The sequence below is a fragment of the Mesoplodon densirostris genome, chromosome 18 (assembly GCF_025265405.1).
Source record: "Mesoplodon densirostris isolate mMesDen1 chromosome 18, mMesDen1 primary haplotype, whole genome shotgun sequence".
Taxonomy (NCBI): Eukaryota; Metazoa; Chordata; class Mammalia; order Artiodactyla; family Ziphiidae; genus Mesoplodon; species Mesoplodon densirostris.
In genome coordinates, this window is record NC_082678.1 from 17,855,570 (window position 1) to 17,871,363 (window position 15,794).

At 53.5% G+C, this 15,794-nt stretch overlaps 1 protein-coding gene across 2 annotated transcripts in view; it reads right to left on the reverse strand.

Moving 5' to 3' along the window:
- The window catches only part of MGAT5B (alpha-1,6-mannosylglycoprotein 6-beta-N-acetylglucosaminyltransferase B), a 68,300-nt gene that overhangs the window by 38,167 nt on the left and 14,339 nt on the right, over positions 1-15,794 (reverse strand). For both annotated transcript variants that reach the window (XM_060080921.1, XM_060080922.1), the window contains exons 4-8: positions 5,476-5,591; positions 4,871-4,944; positions 3,672-3,842; positions 2,650-2,814; positions 1,772-1,941 (exon numbers count right to left, since the gene is read on the reverse strand). In XM_060080921.1, coding sequence (XP_059936904.1) covers positions 1,772-1,941; positions 2,650-2,814; positions 3,672-3,842; positions 4,871-4,944; positions 5,476-5,591 — 696 coding nt within the window. The remainder of the gene's footprint in view (positions 1-1,771; positions 1,942-2,649; positions 2,815-3,671; positions 3,843-4,870; positions 4,945-5,475; positions 5,592-15,794) is intronic.

The window sequence follows — 15,794 nt, forward strand, 5'->3', positions numbered from 1 at the left end:
CTAGAGCCCGCAGGCTGCAACTACTGAGCCCGTGTGCTGCAGCTACTGAAGCCCACATGCCTAGAGCCTGTGCTCCGCAACAAGAGAAGCCACCGTAGTGAGAAGCCCACGCACCACAATGAAGAGTAGCCCCCGCTCGCCACAACTAGAGAAAGACCACACAACGAAAGATCCAATGCAGCCAAAAAAATAAATAAAATTTAAAAAAAATAATAACTTGTAAAAACAGGGGAAAATGTCCACAGACAGGAAGAAGTGATCAATTACGGTACACTCACACAATGGAATATCATACAGCACTTAACATGAATGAAATAGAGCTACAGGCAGCAGTGTGGAGAAATCTTTAAAACCTAATAATGGGGCTTCCCTGGTGGCGCAGTGGTTGAGAGTCCGCCTGCCGATGCAGGGGACGTGGGTTCGTGCCCCGGTCCGGGAAGATCCCACATGCCGTGGAGCGGCTGGGCCTGCGCGCCATGGCCGCTGAGCCTGCGCGTCCGGAGCCTGTGGTCCACAAGGGGAGAGGCCACAACAGTGAGAGGCCCGCGTACCGCAAAAAAAAAAAAAAAAAAAACTAATAATGGGTGGAGAAAACAAGTCTTGGAGGCTACAGACAGCAGATGTCATTTTTACAGAGTTCAAACCAAATGAAGCGGGCGTTGGTGGTATAGTGGTAAGCATAGCTGCCTTCCAAACCAAATGAAAATAAAACTAAACAATATATTATTTATTGATACATGAATTTGTAAAAAAGCAAAAGAGGGACTTCCCTGGCTGTCCAGTGGTTAGGACTCCGAGCTTTCACTGCAAGGGGCCGGGGTCTGATCCCTGGTCAGGGAACTAAGATCCCACATGCCACATGGCCAGCCAAAATAAATAAATAAATAAATAATAAAAAGCAAAGAATGATAAACACAAAGTCCAAGTTCCAGGTTTCCTCCAGGGCCGGGGCGGGGGGGTGGGGGTGGGGTTGGCGGGCAGGACAGAGGGATGGGCAAGAGGAGTCCCGGGCGAACATGAGGGCCCTGGTAATATTCTCATTCTAAAGGTGGAGGCAGAATCACGGGCGATCACTCCATTCTTGTACTTCATGACATACGGTACGTATATTTTTGTATGTATCAAATATCATATAATAAATATTATTAAATAAAAGAAAAACCTTACATGTTTCTACATCCCAGAGATACAGTGGTTAAAATAAACCTCATCACACACACACACACACACACACACACACACACACACACAATCCTACCCACTCTAATCACCAGTCTCCCACCTCCAACAATATCCGAGGGACCCTGGAAAGGCAAGCACTGGAAGGGGTAGGCATCGCCGGCCCACCTCACCACCCTCCAGGTCTTCCTGGCCCCCAACCCCCAGAACAGGCCCAGGAAGGAGCCCCGTTCCAGAAGAGGACCCCTGAGGCTGCACCAAGTCCACCAGGACAGCAGGCAGAGGGGACCCCATCTGCATGACAAGGCTCAACTCCACTAGCCAGTATTGGTCCGTCCCTGAGCACAAACACTAGACCCCTGTCAGCCCTGAGATGGAGAACAGGACCCTGTTTGAACAGCACTATGCAAATACACTCCCTTGGTGCATCCCCCCAAATGACCAGGCATCAGCGTTGAGGACGGAAGGGCAGGAGGCAGACTGAGCAGCTGGAGGAGGGAATTAGGAATGTCACCATCTGACAACAGCAGGAGCCAGAGCTCCTAGGGGACGACAGACTCCCCTTCCTCCCCTCCGCTCCCCTGGCACTCACCTCTGCAGCTCCTTCAGGGACACTGTGATCCGGAGGCCGTGGCCCAGGACGTAGAGAGCAGCCAGGATGTCTGCCCACTGCACCATCTCCCCCAGAGGCCCGCCCTTCAGCACCCGCGGGCTGAACACGTCCCCAGACTCCTCCGTCAGGAAGCCGATATGGACAAGGATCTGGTGGTGGAGGGGGGGACACAGAGGATCAGCACAGAGGAGCAGCAGCCCTCAGCCCTGCCACCCCCAGGGAGACCCGGCCAGCAGAAGACACTGTCTCCAGGCTGTGCCTGGAAGGGCGCTTTCTGGCACCAGAGCACAGCGGAGGGACCAAGAGGCAGAGTGACCTCGCTGGAGACACAGGTGAACAAGACGGTCACATCCTGCCCTCTAGGCGCTTATGTTCCAGATGGAAGAGGTAGACAACAGTAAACACAGACAAGAGAGAATTTCATGAAATGATAAGGACTCTGAAAGAAATAAACAGGGTGATGAGAGAGTCAGGTAAATATTTATTGCATGAACGGATGGATGGACAGACAGACGGACGAACCAATGAACTAAGGAACTTCCCCCAAACAGGCTACGTTATTCCCAGCATTCCAGGCAAATGCCATGACCCTTCTGCCTGACAAGAACAAGATGTCTACAGACTGCAGGACTCCTAAGGCGGAGGAGGTGTCACTCTGCCAGAAACATGAAAAGGGCCAGGGATACCGCATGCATCTATCCAGACTCTGACTCCCCTGTCCGTGGCTCAAATTCAAATAAACGCAATAAAACTTTTGTAAGGGTAGACCCCGTGTCTACTTGGCAGCCTGAGGCCCTGAGCTACCTTCCTAAGCTCTCTGAGCTCAGTTCCTTCAATGCACATAGAGGATAAGGTACCTGCTTCTGGTCCCTCCGGGTGCCCCCCAGCTTCTGCGCCAGGCGCTGGGCAGCCAGTGCCCACTGGGCTGTGAGCCGCTTGGTACGTTTCTTCATGAAGATTAGAGACTCCTTCCCGCTGCCCATCAGCTCCAGGAGGTGGGATAGATTGCTCCGGAAAACTGCCTGGAGGAGGGTCCAGACCTCAGTTCTCTAATCCTTCACCCAGCAGCCACGACAACGCCATCACCCACTACCCTGGGCACAGGGGCTGGCACCTTCCCCGTGGGGCTGGGCCTGTTTTAGCTTCTCCAACTTTTTCTGTTTTCTTGTTTTTTGATTTTATTTTTTGGCTGCGAGCACCCGGCACATGGGATCTTAGTTCCCTGACCAGGGATCGAACCCGCACCCCCTGCACTGGAAGCGTGGAGTCTTAACCACTGGCCCACCAGGGAAGTCCCTCCCACTTTTTCTAAGAGGCCCACCAGTCCCCACAGTCAGGGAGCCCAGCTCTCCTCCCCCAACACTCACTCCCCAGCCACACTGGTCTGTCCCAGCCCAGCTCCAATCAGCCACCTGTCCCAAGCCCTTCGTGAGGGGGTCAGCTATGACAGTTCCCAGGATCCCAGCCGCGACAAGGAAGCAGTAGGTAGTGGTCGGAGCCGGGGCTCCAAGGGCAGGGAAGCCAGGCCGCCTTTCAGTGGAGCCAGAGTAACTATATGCCTTGAAGAAGTTAACTCAGCTCTCCAGACCTCAGATCCGTCATCTATTAAATGCGATTGCATAAGGACTGCTGGGAGATTTAAGTACAAATAAAGTGGCACACAGGAAGTCCTCGATGAGTGACAGCTATTATTACCATTATTCCAGTCCATTAAGGGGGCACCTCCAGGGCCCCAGCCTGCCCCTTAAGCAGCCTCAGCTTTGCAGCATCCTGCAGAAGTCGGGACGGGCACCCACAGGCTGGCGGGCTGGGACCAGCCCACCCACCTGGCAGAGCTGGCTGGCAGCCCCGTGCCGGCCCACTCACCTCCCACACCTACCTGGACTTTGGGGAGGGGCTTGCGGGCTCTCTGGGTGGCTGTCTGGTTCCTCCAGGGCAGCGGGGGGCAGAACCACTCGACCTCACTGAGGTAGATGAGGAAGGAACACTCGGTGCCGTCCACCCCGAAGAAGGCGTAGCAGGGGTCAGAGGTCCAGCGGGCACGCATCCACTGTGGAGAGGGCCAGCCTGGGCCAAGGAGCCAGCGCCAGCCCCATGTGCACCCTCGGTGAGCCCCTGCATGCATGTCCCTGGGGACACTGAGGTTCCCCAGGACAGGGTCTCTGGGGCCCACCCTAAAGATGCAGCAAGGCTAGAAGCAGAGAAGAGAGACTGGACCAGGGCCCTAGGGCCCAGCCCTGTGTCCTGGCTGCTGAGAGCCTCAGGGAAGGCCAGACAGGACCACCATCCCCCAGGCCCAGAAAGAGAAGGACGCTGGGGGAATGAGGCCAGTCCAGGACACACGCGGCCAAGGTTCCAGGGGCAACAGTGGAGGTGCAGCAGCTCAGGGCCTGGCTGGTCCCTCTTCCTTTGTCCTCCGCCCGTAACCAAGAGCAGGGTTCAGCTGAAGCCAAGGTCAGGGAGCAGCCTCTGAGGGGGGCCAGGGCTGCGGCCAGGGCAGGACTCATCCACAGTGACCCCCACCTGGTCCCCAAGGAAGGGGTCTGCGGTGCCAACACCCCACGCTCTTAGGGATTTCAGCACCAGGGAGGGGGCTGGCTTTTATGCCTGTGGACTGGCTCCCCAGATGGACAGACTTCATGCAGCCAGAGGTGGGACCCTGGAGGTGGGGACAGGGAGGAGGTCTCTGCATCCAGCTGGTCAGCTGGGCCGGGAGCGAGGGGGAGAGAGAATGAGGTCCACACTTTGTCTGAATTTGTTGGGAATCAGGCTGCTTGCTGGTGGTGCCATACGTATACTTAATAGTTCGTCTGCTGTAAGAAAGTACTGAAAACCCTGCAACATGACCCATCCTGGGACATTTGGGTTGGTGCCCCAGGCAGATGGCCCAGGCAGAGAAGTGGTTTCCCTGAGGCGGGCCTCTGCCAGCTAGTGCCAGGTTCTGGGTCCAGAGGCCAGGCAGAGAGGCCCTTGATGGTGGATGTCCCTGCCAGGAGCAGAATCGCAGAGCTAATCTGGGGTATGGCCCCCGTGGAGGAGGGGCCCCTGGTCATCCCCACCCTCAGGCCCAGGCCTCACCTCTACCTTCCCTGAGCAGTCAGGGAACTTTGGGTCACTGGGTGCCTCACACTGGTCCCGCCGGCCTTCAGACACTGCAGGGAGAGAAGGTCACCTTGCTGAGGACCTGGGTCCAAGGAGGAGCGTGGTAGAGAAAGCATGAGGCAGGTGGGCTGGCCTGGGGTGGGGCAGTGCAGCAGCCCACTCTGCCCTTGGCCTGAGTTTTCTCCCCTGAAAGGCCACCACCAGGGGGTCCCTGTGCCTGGGGTGCCCCCTCTTCCAACACTCCCACCCTCCTTAGGGGGTTCAGAACCAGTGCGGAGCTGGTCTGAATGGCTATGAACCAGCTTTCTGGACAGGCAGACCTCGGGCATCCACCCAAATGTACTCCTGACTTTTTGACGGAGGCAGAGGTTGGGCCTCCGAGCCTGATGCCCCCACATCAAGAGGAATGGAAGGGGCGGCCCAGGGACAGTGGGGTGAACCCTGAGGCACCCCGCTGAGAGCCCGACGCAGGGCCCTCGGGAGCCAGGGCAGTTGTCGTGGGGAGAAATCAGGGCCCCACCCCGGACGCCCCACCCTGTACTCTGGCCTCCTGGGAGTAGAGGGGTGCCCCCGGCCCCCACCCTTGCCGTGCAGGAGCAGGCTGTGGCGCAGGATCTGGTCCATCTTCACGGCGATGTCCGAGACGTTCTGGGCTATGGCCTGGATCCGCTCCATGAGGCCAGCCCCGGCGGGTAGCCTAAGTGGGAGAAGCCAGGGTGAGCCTGCCGCGGTCTCCTTCCCGGGCAGGGCAGGCCTCAGCCTGCCAGCAAAGGCAGCGGGACCGCAGGGCCCCCGGCACCCAGACACCGCCCTGCACCAAACGGAAAGGTAGCGATGGGTAAAGTCAGGCCAGGAAATGGAGCCGCTGCTGCTGCAGCCCGGCTGGAGGGGCTCGCTAACCATCAACGGACCCACGTGGCATGCCTCTGGGAATGCCCACATCTGCAGGTGCCAGGCGTGTCTGCACACGTGTGAAGGGCAGTGTCTGAGGCTCACATGGGCAGAGGAATTCCATTCAAGAGCCTGGACGAGATCTGTCTAGGGATCTCCAGGTGACGGAGGCCCTTTTCCTGAGCACAGCCGGCTGCCCTGAGTCTGTTTTCTCTATTTTCTCCCAGAGGAGTTGTATCTTGCCAAAGTCAAGTCCACCCAGAGCAGCCTGGGGACTTGCCAACTATTAAACCTCTAGTAAATTACTGTTGGGTTTCCAAGAATGAATTCTTCCCAGGATCCTAAATGAGTTTAGTGCCATAAACATCACAGCCCTTCACCTCATCATCAATACTCGTGCTGCCTTTATTTTTGGAGAATTTATTTCCTGGTGTTGATTACTACTCCCCGCTCAGAGAAGTTTATTAGACATCCGATGCAGTATTTATCTCATTGCAAAAACGTCTACTGAGACAGATCCCACTCGGCTGGCACGTGGGTCTCAGAGCAAGGAAGGCGCTGGAGGCCCTTCTCCAGGAAGCTGCTTACTTTTTCTGAAGACGATAATTCCAATTCCTTTGATTTTCACCACCTCCTCTGGCTTCGCAGGCCCCGTTTAAGCTCCATTTATCCCTTTACAAGGACTTTATTGTAAGGTCTTTATTGCCGCACATAATGAGAATTATACGAAGGAGGATTTTTCCAACCTGGGCTCCTCTGGGGTCTGTAAACCCCACCTCTCACCAGAGGAGGCACAGTGGTGCCCCTCCTTGGCCACCTGGCACCTCGGGCTGCCCCCGCCCCCCCTACCTCTACCTTCTGTAAGGAGAGGAAGGGCGTGGCTCCATCCACAGAGAAAGGCAACTGGGATGGGAGACATGGAGGTGGGGGTGGGGACAGAAGGCAGAGGTGACAGGAAGGGGGTGACAGATGAGCCCTCCACACACATATACACATGTGCACACACACATATACACATGTGCACACACAGTCCAGTCCACCATCTCCAAACTCTAATGGAAAATGGCATTGCCGTTTATTCACTTCCTGCTGTAACAAATGACCACATACTGGGGCCGCTTAAAGCAACACAAACGTCTTCTCTCACACTTCTGGATGCCAGAAGTCTGAAATCAAGGTGTCGACAGAGTTGGTTCCTCCTGGAGGCTCTAAGGGAGCATCTGTCCCAGCTTCTGGCTGGGACCAGCGGTCCTCCGCGTTCCTGGACTAGTATATGCATTACTCCAGTCTCCTCCGCCTCTGTCTTCACTTGGCCTTCTTCTGTGTGTATCCGAATTTCCTCTTATAGGGACACCAGTCATTGGATCAGGGCCTACCCTGATCGAGTATGACCTCCTCTTAATTTGATTACATCTGCCAAGACCCTATTTCCAAATAAGATCCTATGCATAGGTACCGGGGGTTACAAGGTCAACATATCCCTTTGGAAGACACAACTCAACCTTCAACAACCTTCTATGAAATTACAAATAAGAATGAGCAAAGACATATAAGATGATGTTTCTTTTGCTCAAGAAAGTCCTCAGGCAGGAAGTAGCAATATTTCTCCTTGGTCTTCAGATTGTCAAGTAATGCTGTAGGGAAGAGACCAGTCAGTTCATCTCCAATTTACAGTGACACACAAGGAGATGAGCTGAAGCTCTGCCTCTTATGAGCTGTGTGACCCTGGGCAAGTCACTTAGCCTCTCTGTGCCTCCGGCTCTCATCTTTGAAAATGGAGGAGAAAGGAACTTCCCTGGTGGTCCAGTGGTTAGGACTCTGCACTTTCGCTGCAGGGGGCCCGGGTTCGATCTCTGGTCAGGGAACTAAGATCCTGCAAGCCGTGCACACGGCCAAAATAAAAAATAAATAAAAATTTTAAAATAAATAAAAAATCAAATAAAATGGAGGAGATAGTGGCACCTCCCTCATAGCACTGGGGGGACTCAGTGAGGAAATGTGTAAGGCACACAGAACAGCAGTGCCTACATGAAAGCAGCCCTGTCTGTGTTAGCGATCATTATTGTGGAGGTGGGGTTGGAGCTGCGGCAGAAGGGATTTGGGCTGGACCATTGTTTCTCAACCTTTTCTCATTATCACCCCCTTAAGGAGCCTTTTTAGACATTGTTTCCCCTTCTCACCCTCCCGCCTTGAAATGTTAACGCCACGGATGTTCTGCAGATCTGTTTACACTCTATAGCCTGTGGAGGGCCAGAAACCACTGTAGTAGCTGAAATTACAAGAGCCAATTTTCACCCTTTAGGGGGTGATACGCACCCACTGACAATGCCTGGGCTACAGCAGAGAAGGAACGTGATGACCTTGGTGTCCGTTGGGCTCTGAAATAAATTCGGAATGAGGGTCGTGGAATGCTTTCCCCACTGACCTCCAGGGACAGGATGGACACTGCACTGCCTGGAAGGAGCATTTTGGTGATGGAGGGAGGCGGCCACAGGGCAGAAGTCCAGATCTGACAGCTGCTGGGCCAGGGCTGGCCCAGAGCATGGGCGGCTGAGGCCCAACAGGAGGGGCTCCCAGGTGGAGAAGGACTGGGTGCCCTCCAGCTTCTAACCAGAGACCTTAGGGCACAAGCAACCCCTGTGTGGGACCAGTGGGGGTCCTGCCAGGTCCCTGGAAACTTTGGAAGGGACCCCACCTCACTTCAAGCTTTCCTGAAGGCACCTCTCCGTCCAGGTTCTGCTCCATCCACCTCTCTGGGCACCCCCATGCCTGGGGGTGGTTATGAGTGGCTGGTTTAAAACCCCCAAAGGAGTCCTGCGCCTTCAAGGACAGAGATTTGCTTTCATAAGTGGAGCCTGGTACTGCCCCACATGGGCCACATGCCCAGAGCTCCATCACTGTACTGGGTTGAATAGTGTCCCCCCAAAATTCACATCTACCTGGAACCTCAGGATGTGACCTTATTTGGAAATAGGGTCACTGCAGAGGTAACTAGTTAAGATGAGGTCACACTGGAGGAGGGTGGCCCTAAGTTCAGTTGCTGGTGCCCTTATAAGAAGGCCGTGTGGAGACACCCAGGGAGAAGGAGGCCACGTGACGATGGAAGCAGAGACTGGAGTGACGTGTCTACAAGCCAGGGACACGTGAAGCCACCAGAAGCTGGAAGAGGCAAGGAAGGATCCTCCCTCGGAGACTTCAGAAGGAGTAAGGCCCTACTGATACCTAGATTGTGGGCTTCCAGCCTCCAGAATGGAGAGAAAATAAGTCTCTGTTGTTTTAAGACGCCTGGTTTGTGGTCAGTTTTTACGGCAGCCCTAGGAAACGAAACACAATCATCCTCTGCAGAATTGAGGGAAAACGGCTTTTAATCCATTACAGAAAAAGAGCCCAGGTTCTCCTGCCACCCTGCTGTCAGGAACGGTCTTATCTCCCACCCATCCTCCTCTTGCAGAAGTCCAGCCTCCATCCTGCTGCTCCTTTCATGGGAGATGAAGAGCCACGGGGGAGCGGGGGGAGCCCTTGACTCCTCCCACTTCTAGGTCCATGACTCTCCACATTATTTGGAGACTTATTGGACCAAGAAAGGGCCCCAGAGTCTGAGGTCCTGGATTCAAATCCTGGTTCCACTGGAGAGCTGTGTGACCTTGGGCAAGTTATCTAACCTCTCTGAGCCCCTTTGATTTATAACCCTTTATATGAGGGTTAGCTCATATAAAATCTGAATAATCTCAACTACCTCACAAAGTGATGAATTGCAAGGATTAAACATGAGGCTGACTGTCAAGTGCTCAGCATACAGTAAGTGCTCAATAAATGCTTGAGATGTTTTCACTCCCTACCTATAGTGGTCACCCCATCCCTGAGAGGAAGTCTTGTAAGTCTAACTACGGAGCAAAGCAATTTACTTTCGGGGAGATTCAGCAATTTTCATCTGATAAGCATATTTTGCATAAAACATATCACCAGCCCCGGCTTTAAAACAGTGCAGATGGCATCTGTCTGATTTAACAAGTTCAACTTGTTCAAAACAGAATTACTTGGCATCTCTATTATTATACTGGACTTAGCATTTGCACAGCACTTTCTATTTTCAAATAATATAGGATTAGGCTTCTCTCCCTGGGAAGCTTTTTTTTTTAATGACAATCAAAGAAGATGTCACGAGACCTCAAACCGCAGCACATCTATGACTTGGGAAATGCTTCCGTGGAAAAGAAAAAGGGGGGATGGATTGGGGAGCCGGTGTGCAGCTGCCTGCAGCTAACAGTGTTGTCACCACGGGGTCAGGGTGGTGGCAGGGCTGGCTTCCCCATCAGGCCCAGGCAGTTCAGTACCAGGGCCCATAGTGCTTTTAGGGGTCCACGAAAGTGTTTCCATCTCTTTAAACATCGGGAAACAATTGCAGGTCAAAGAAAAGGTTTTAATATGTAATGTTACTATATGCCTCTTTCTGCCAATGCGGTCATAAAATATTAGTTTGCTATTGGTTAAACTGTGTCCCCCCCCCGGTCCCACCCAAGTTTGCCCAGGGGATCAGCCTTGCTCTGTCCCCTTCCAGGCCCGGGACTCTGGAGGTGCCTGGGCTCCAGGCTGAGGCAGGTTTGACCCAGGCCTTACACTTCCTCCAGTAGCAAAAGGTTCTTCCTGAGCCAGTGTGGGAGGGGCCCCACGAGCACCCCAGCAAGAGGAGTGAGGTTCTCTGGCCCCAACCTGTAATCTGTAGGTGCCAGGTAGGGGCAGGAAAGCTGGGGACATTCTGCATTATCACACCAGCCCTAAGGGTCCAGCCATCCTCTCAGCCCTCCCCCACCAATGTGATAGTCACGTGGTTGCCCGGCTCTCAGCACCACGGGGCAGTGCAGCAAGGCAGGAAGGCTCGGTCCCCTCCAGCCCTAAGACCTGGGCCAGTCGTTTTCCTGTCTGAGCCCAGTTCCCTCAGATCTGTCAAATGCAGACCTGAATAGGATCTTCCTCATTGGGCCGCTGGCCAAGGTCAAAGTTCATAATATGTACCCAGTAGGGGGTAGCCGCTTTTATTATTCTCATCATTAATCGTTATTACTGCTACTTCAGTTAGCTCTGAAACTGGCCCAGAGAAGGTAAAATGATTTCCCAAGGTTGCACTGCAGGCTGGGGACGGGGCGGAGACTCAGACACTCGTGCTCTGTGCCAGCCCTGTTCCCTCCCACTGTATTTGCAAAATAACTAAACATGCTCAGACTGTGAGCCCTGGGCCTCTGTGCACACATACTAAAGTACCAGGCATTCCACCAAAATGATCGATTCTTACTTGGAAAGTAAAAGAAGGCCAAGACAGGCCCCTGGTCACCCGCCCACCCCACTCCTCAGCCCCAGGGAGCCCCCCTGGGGTATTCGAAGCATCCATGGTTCTTTAAATCCTCAAACACCTATCTGAGCATCCCTCACTCACACTGACAGACTGGCCACCAGCCCCTCCTGATCGGGCGTAAGTGGCTTCCTGGAGCCAGCCACCCTCCAAGGTGCAGCCAGCCTCTGAGCACTGGCCCAGGGTGCCCTAAAGAAGTAACCAACACCACAGGCCACCCACTGGCCTCAGGACACTCTGCTCCCTCCACCACCCAGGGCCAGGGGCCAGGGGCCAGAGCCAAGCAGGAAACTCTGGCTCCAGCTGGTAGCCAGTGGCCACCTCCCCCCAGGACACCAGCTCCAAGCATCACCTCCCATCAGGCCAGGCCCCCAAAAGGCCCCCTTGAGGCTTGGCCCCCTCCTCCCAGTCCCACGAGGCCATCGCTGATTCCAGCCCTCAGTCCCCTGGCCCTGAGCACGAACTCTCCAGGAAGCCGCGGGAAGGAGGTTTAATTTCGAGTTCCTCCCGTGATTTATGAGGGTTTCATTCAATTAATGAGATATTGATTTCTGCACACCCAGCCAGCATGCTTGCTGCGAGTTGTTATTTTACTATGAAACTGATCGCTTTCCTTTTAAAACACAGAGACTCGCGCTCACAGGTGCCCGCAGACACACGTACCAAGACGTGTTGTAGACAAACACTACAGCCAGAAACACAAGCACCAGACAGGAGATGTGTACTTTCTGGGTTTGTCTGTCTGTCTGTCTATCTGTCTACCTCTCACGCACACCACACAGGACACAGGAAACCCCCAGCCTGGTGTCCAGCCGTCCCTGCATTTTTACTGCTCTCCTCCTCTATTTCAGCCCCTCCCTCATTCCCATCAGAGGTCCTGATGCTGTGAGTGCTCCCAAGTGATGACTAAGGACCTGCCTCCCCTCCCCAAGAGCAGAGAGGACTCCTTCTCTCTTGCACCAAGAAATATATATACACGTACGTGTACACATATATATTTATATTAGATAGATATCTTCCCACTATTGATAGGAAGAGAGCTGGAGTTGGACTGCGTGTGGTTTCATCACTTGGGGAAGGGAGTGGTACCCCATGGGCGGGGCAAAGCCCGACTATGGACAGAGGCCCCACTCACACCCCAGGGCCCAGACTTCCCCTGGAGGATTTTCCTTTTTAACATCTCATATGTTTATTCTATTTAAGACACATTGAGATCCTGCTACATACGCCTTGTATCTTGTCTCTTTTACTTAGACTGTATGAATAAATACATTGCCAGTCAGTAAATCTCTCTTAAAACATATTTTTTAGTGGTTACATTTTATTCCATCACAGATATCCCTACTGTACTGGCCCTTTTCCTATTGTCTTCTTAATAATAGTGCTTTTGGGCTTCCCTGGTGGCGCAGTGGTTGAGAGTCCGCCTGCCGATGCAGGGGACACGGGTTCGTGCCCCAGTCCGGGAAGATCCCACATGCGAGCGGCTGGGCCCGTGAGCGATGGCCACTGAGCCTGCGCGTCCGGAGCCTGTGCTCCACAATGGGAGAGGCCACAACAGTGAGAGGCCCGCGTACCGCAAAAAAAAAAAATAATAATAATAATAATAGTGCTTTTAAGTATCTTCACAGTACATGTGTCTATTTGGCTGTACCCTCAAGGATAAAAGTCTTATAATTAAAACATACTTGTCAGTTTGATAAGTTAAACCATTTCTTAAGGGTGGGATTTTTATTATTAATTAAGCTGAATTCTTTGTCCTGTTGAATGTTCTTTTGCCTCAAATTCTGCTTTGTTCGCTATAAACACTGCCATCTAAACTTTCTTTCTGTTTGTGTGTCCTGGATACATTTCCTTTTATTCTTAATTTCTGAGTCGTTTGTTTTTAGGCCCGTCTTACAAATGGCATATAATTGGATATTGAGAACCTCTGTCTTTGTTAGGGATGTTTAACCCTTCACACTTCTGTCACATTTGATAGGTGTCTGCCCTGGAGTGACCTTCTCACCCAGCCGTCAACTACCCCTGACCCCCACCAGTCTGGCCTCTCTCCAGCCCAGGAGCCAGACATGCCCCCAGATCTGTCCTGTTAGGAAGGGGCAAATCCAGAGGCTGGGCCCAGCACAGGGCCTGAGAGAAGTGAGGCATATCTTTTAAAACTGAGCCCAAAGTCATCTTAACCGGTAGCATCTCCCCACCCTCACACATAGAACCCCAGGGAAGCTACGTTCCCCGGCACCTGGCCCCGCCAGCACAGAGATGGCCAGGAATGTCTAGAGGCGTTTTTGAGTTTTTAAATAAAGCTTAAAAAAAATTGGGACAAAACCCTCAACTCCTCACCCACAGACAAGAATTTTGATGTCTCTTCCTTCCTGCCGTCTCCTCTGCACAGGGACAGGGTGCTGGCTCCCTCTCCCTAAGAGGCTCGGACACTCTTTGAGGACAGAGCTCTCTGACTTCTGTCTCCTGGGTCTTCACTCATCCCTGACGCTCCAGCCCAGACCCCGCACACAGTAGGCACTCAACAAATACGGACCGGCTTGAACGCAGACAGCCTCAAATCCCGGCCGCATTTGCCACTGCAGAGAAGAAGCCTTATGAAAAATTCAGAGATCACTACTATTTGGTTTTAGGATACATAATATGATGCCATTTGCAAAAAATCTGCAAATAATCCCAAATTTTGTTTTCCTAGGCTAAAAAAGGCAAATTTGTTTTCCCTGAGGATAAACCAGCCATGAGTGGGAGGCACAGCCCAGAAGCTTCCAAAGGGCAGAAGGAGGGCAGTGGGGGTTGTTCTTTTTTAAGCCACAGATAATTGTAAAGTGAGAAATCCAAGTGCAGGTCACTCAAGAGTCTGCTAGAAACACAGCAGGGTTCGTGTCTGCAGGATTCTGGCTCCCGCCAGCTCCATGTTGACAGCCCGGAGGGGGATAGGTGGGGAGGGGGCTGCGGTGTTTGTGCACATGGGGAGTGGGGGCAAGCAGCCTCAGCGAGCCCTGGACACACCCACGGCTTCTCGCCCTGAAACCAGAAGCAACAGTGTCCCTGAAATTTATGGCTCTGCCCTTGGGGTTTGATGGCTCTGCTGGTCCTGGTAGATTGTTGCTATTTCCTGGGATGGAGCTGGAGGGGGTGGAGATGAAGGGCAGAGCATGGGAGGGAGGGAGGGAAGGCCAGGACTGGAAGAAACCAGAGACACTGAATGTGCTGGCAGGAGCACTCCCAGCCCAAGGAGGCAGGCCCGGGCCCTCTGCCCTCACCCTGATGAACAGACCTGTGGACAGAGGCTGGATCCGCAGCCCAGACAGGTGGGAGCACAGCTGGGGGCAGCCGGGAAAGTGGAAAGGATGAGAGGGGGGCGAGGGGCTGAATCAGAGGGGACACAGCAGCATGGGAGAGAATCGCCCAGTGCACGTGGAGAAGAAGCAGTCTCACGCCTCCGGGGGGGTCCAGGGGAGCTCAGCAGCTTTGCCTCCATCTCCTGTCTCTGCCACTGGCCCCTCTGCTTCCCCTCTTCCCACCCCACTAATCCAGAGACTCCCCGCAGCTCTAAGAATAGTGTCCCAATGCTTCTTACCACAGCTGACCCCTCCCAGACCCCACCACGCTCCGCCAGGTTCGCCTTCACACTGGTTCCTTTCCTGCAACACACCAAGCTTGCTCCTACCCCAGGGCCTTTGCACTTGCTGCTCTCTCTACCTCAAATTCTCTGCCCCCCAGCTCCTCACATGGCTGGCTCCTTCCCATCATGCAGAATTGGGCTCAAATATCACCAACTCCCAAGGGCCTTGCCAGACCGCCCTGTTTGAATAGCCCCTTTCCCAGTCACCCACTGCCTCATCCTTAGAACATGGCTCAGTATCTGACTTTATCTCATTTCTTTCTTTTTCTCAGTTACTGTCTGTCTTCCCTGCAGGAATAAGGACAAGGCTCATCACTGTGTCCCCAGCACCGGGAGAAGTGCCTGGTGCTTAGTAGGTGCCAAGACGTATTTCATGAGCAGACAGATCCCTTTAGTTTCTTCTGTCAGATGCTCAGTCCCTGGAGGGTGAGAGCATTTAACCGGGGACCCAGCACACAGCCGCACAGCCCACCCAGGGACCCCGACTTCCCGCAGGTGGAGAGCTCCCACCCGGAGCCAGGCACTGAGGTGGGCTCCTCACACCCACAACTGCATTTCATCCCAGGCTCCAGGAATGTAATTTTAGTGCCTACATTTTCCAAAACAAAAAAATCAGAGCAAAGGTCTAACAAAGGATTTGTTTGCCCTGAGCTGTGAATTAATTGATACGAAAAGTCTTGCAAAGGGATAAAAATGAACCCCTATGTAGCCCCATATTTAATGAACGGCCATGAAGAGCACACTGGTTAGAAAGGTGGGGCTCTGGGGCCATCTGACCTGGCCCCAGCTCCTCAGCAGCTGTGCGACTTTGAGCAGGTTCATGAACATCTCTGTGCCTCAGTTTCCTCCTCTATGCAACAGGGATTAAAGCCCCCCATAAGGTGGCTGTGGGATTGACAGGATCATGGAGGTAACTCAATAAGATGAGCTTTCAGTAAATGGCGCCCATGATGAGGACAGGGATGCTGACATCGGCTGACCTGACTGGGCATCCAGAATATTCAATCAGCAAGGCCTGTTTGAGTTGGGACCCACGGCCA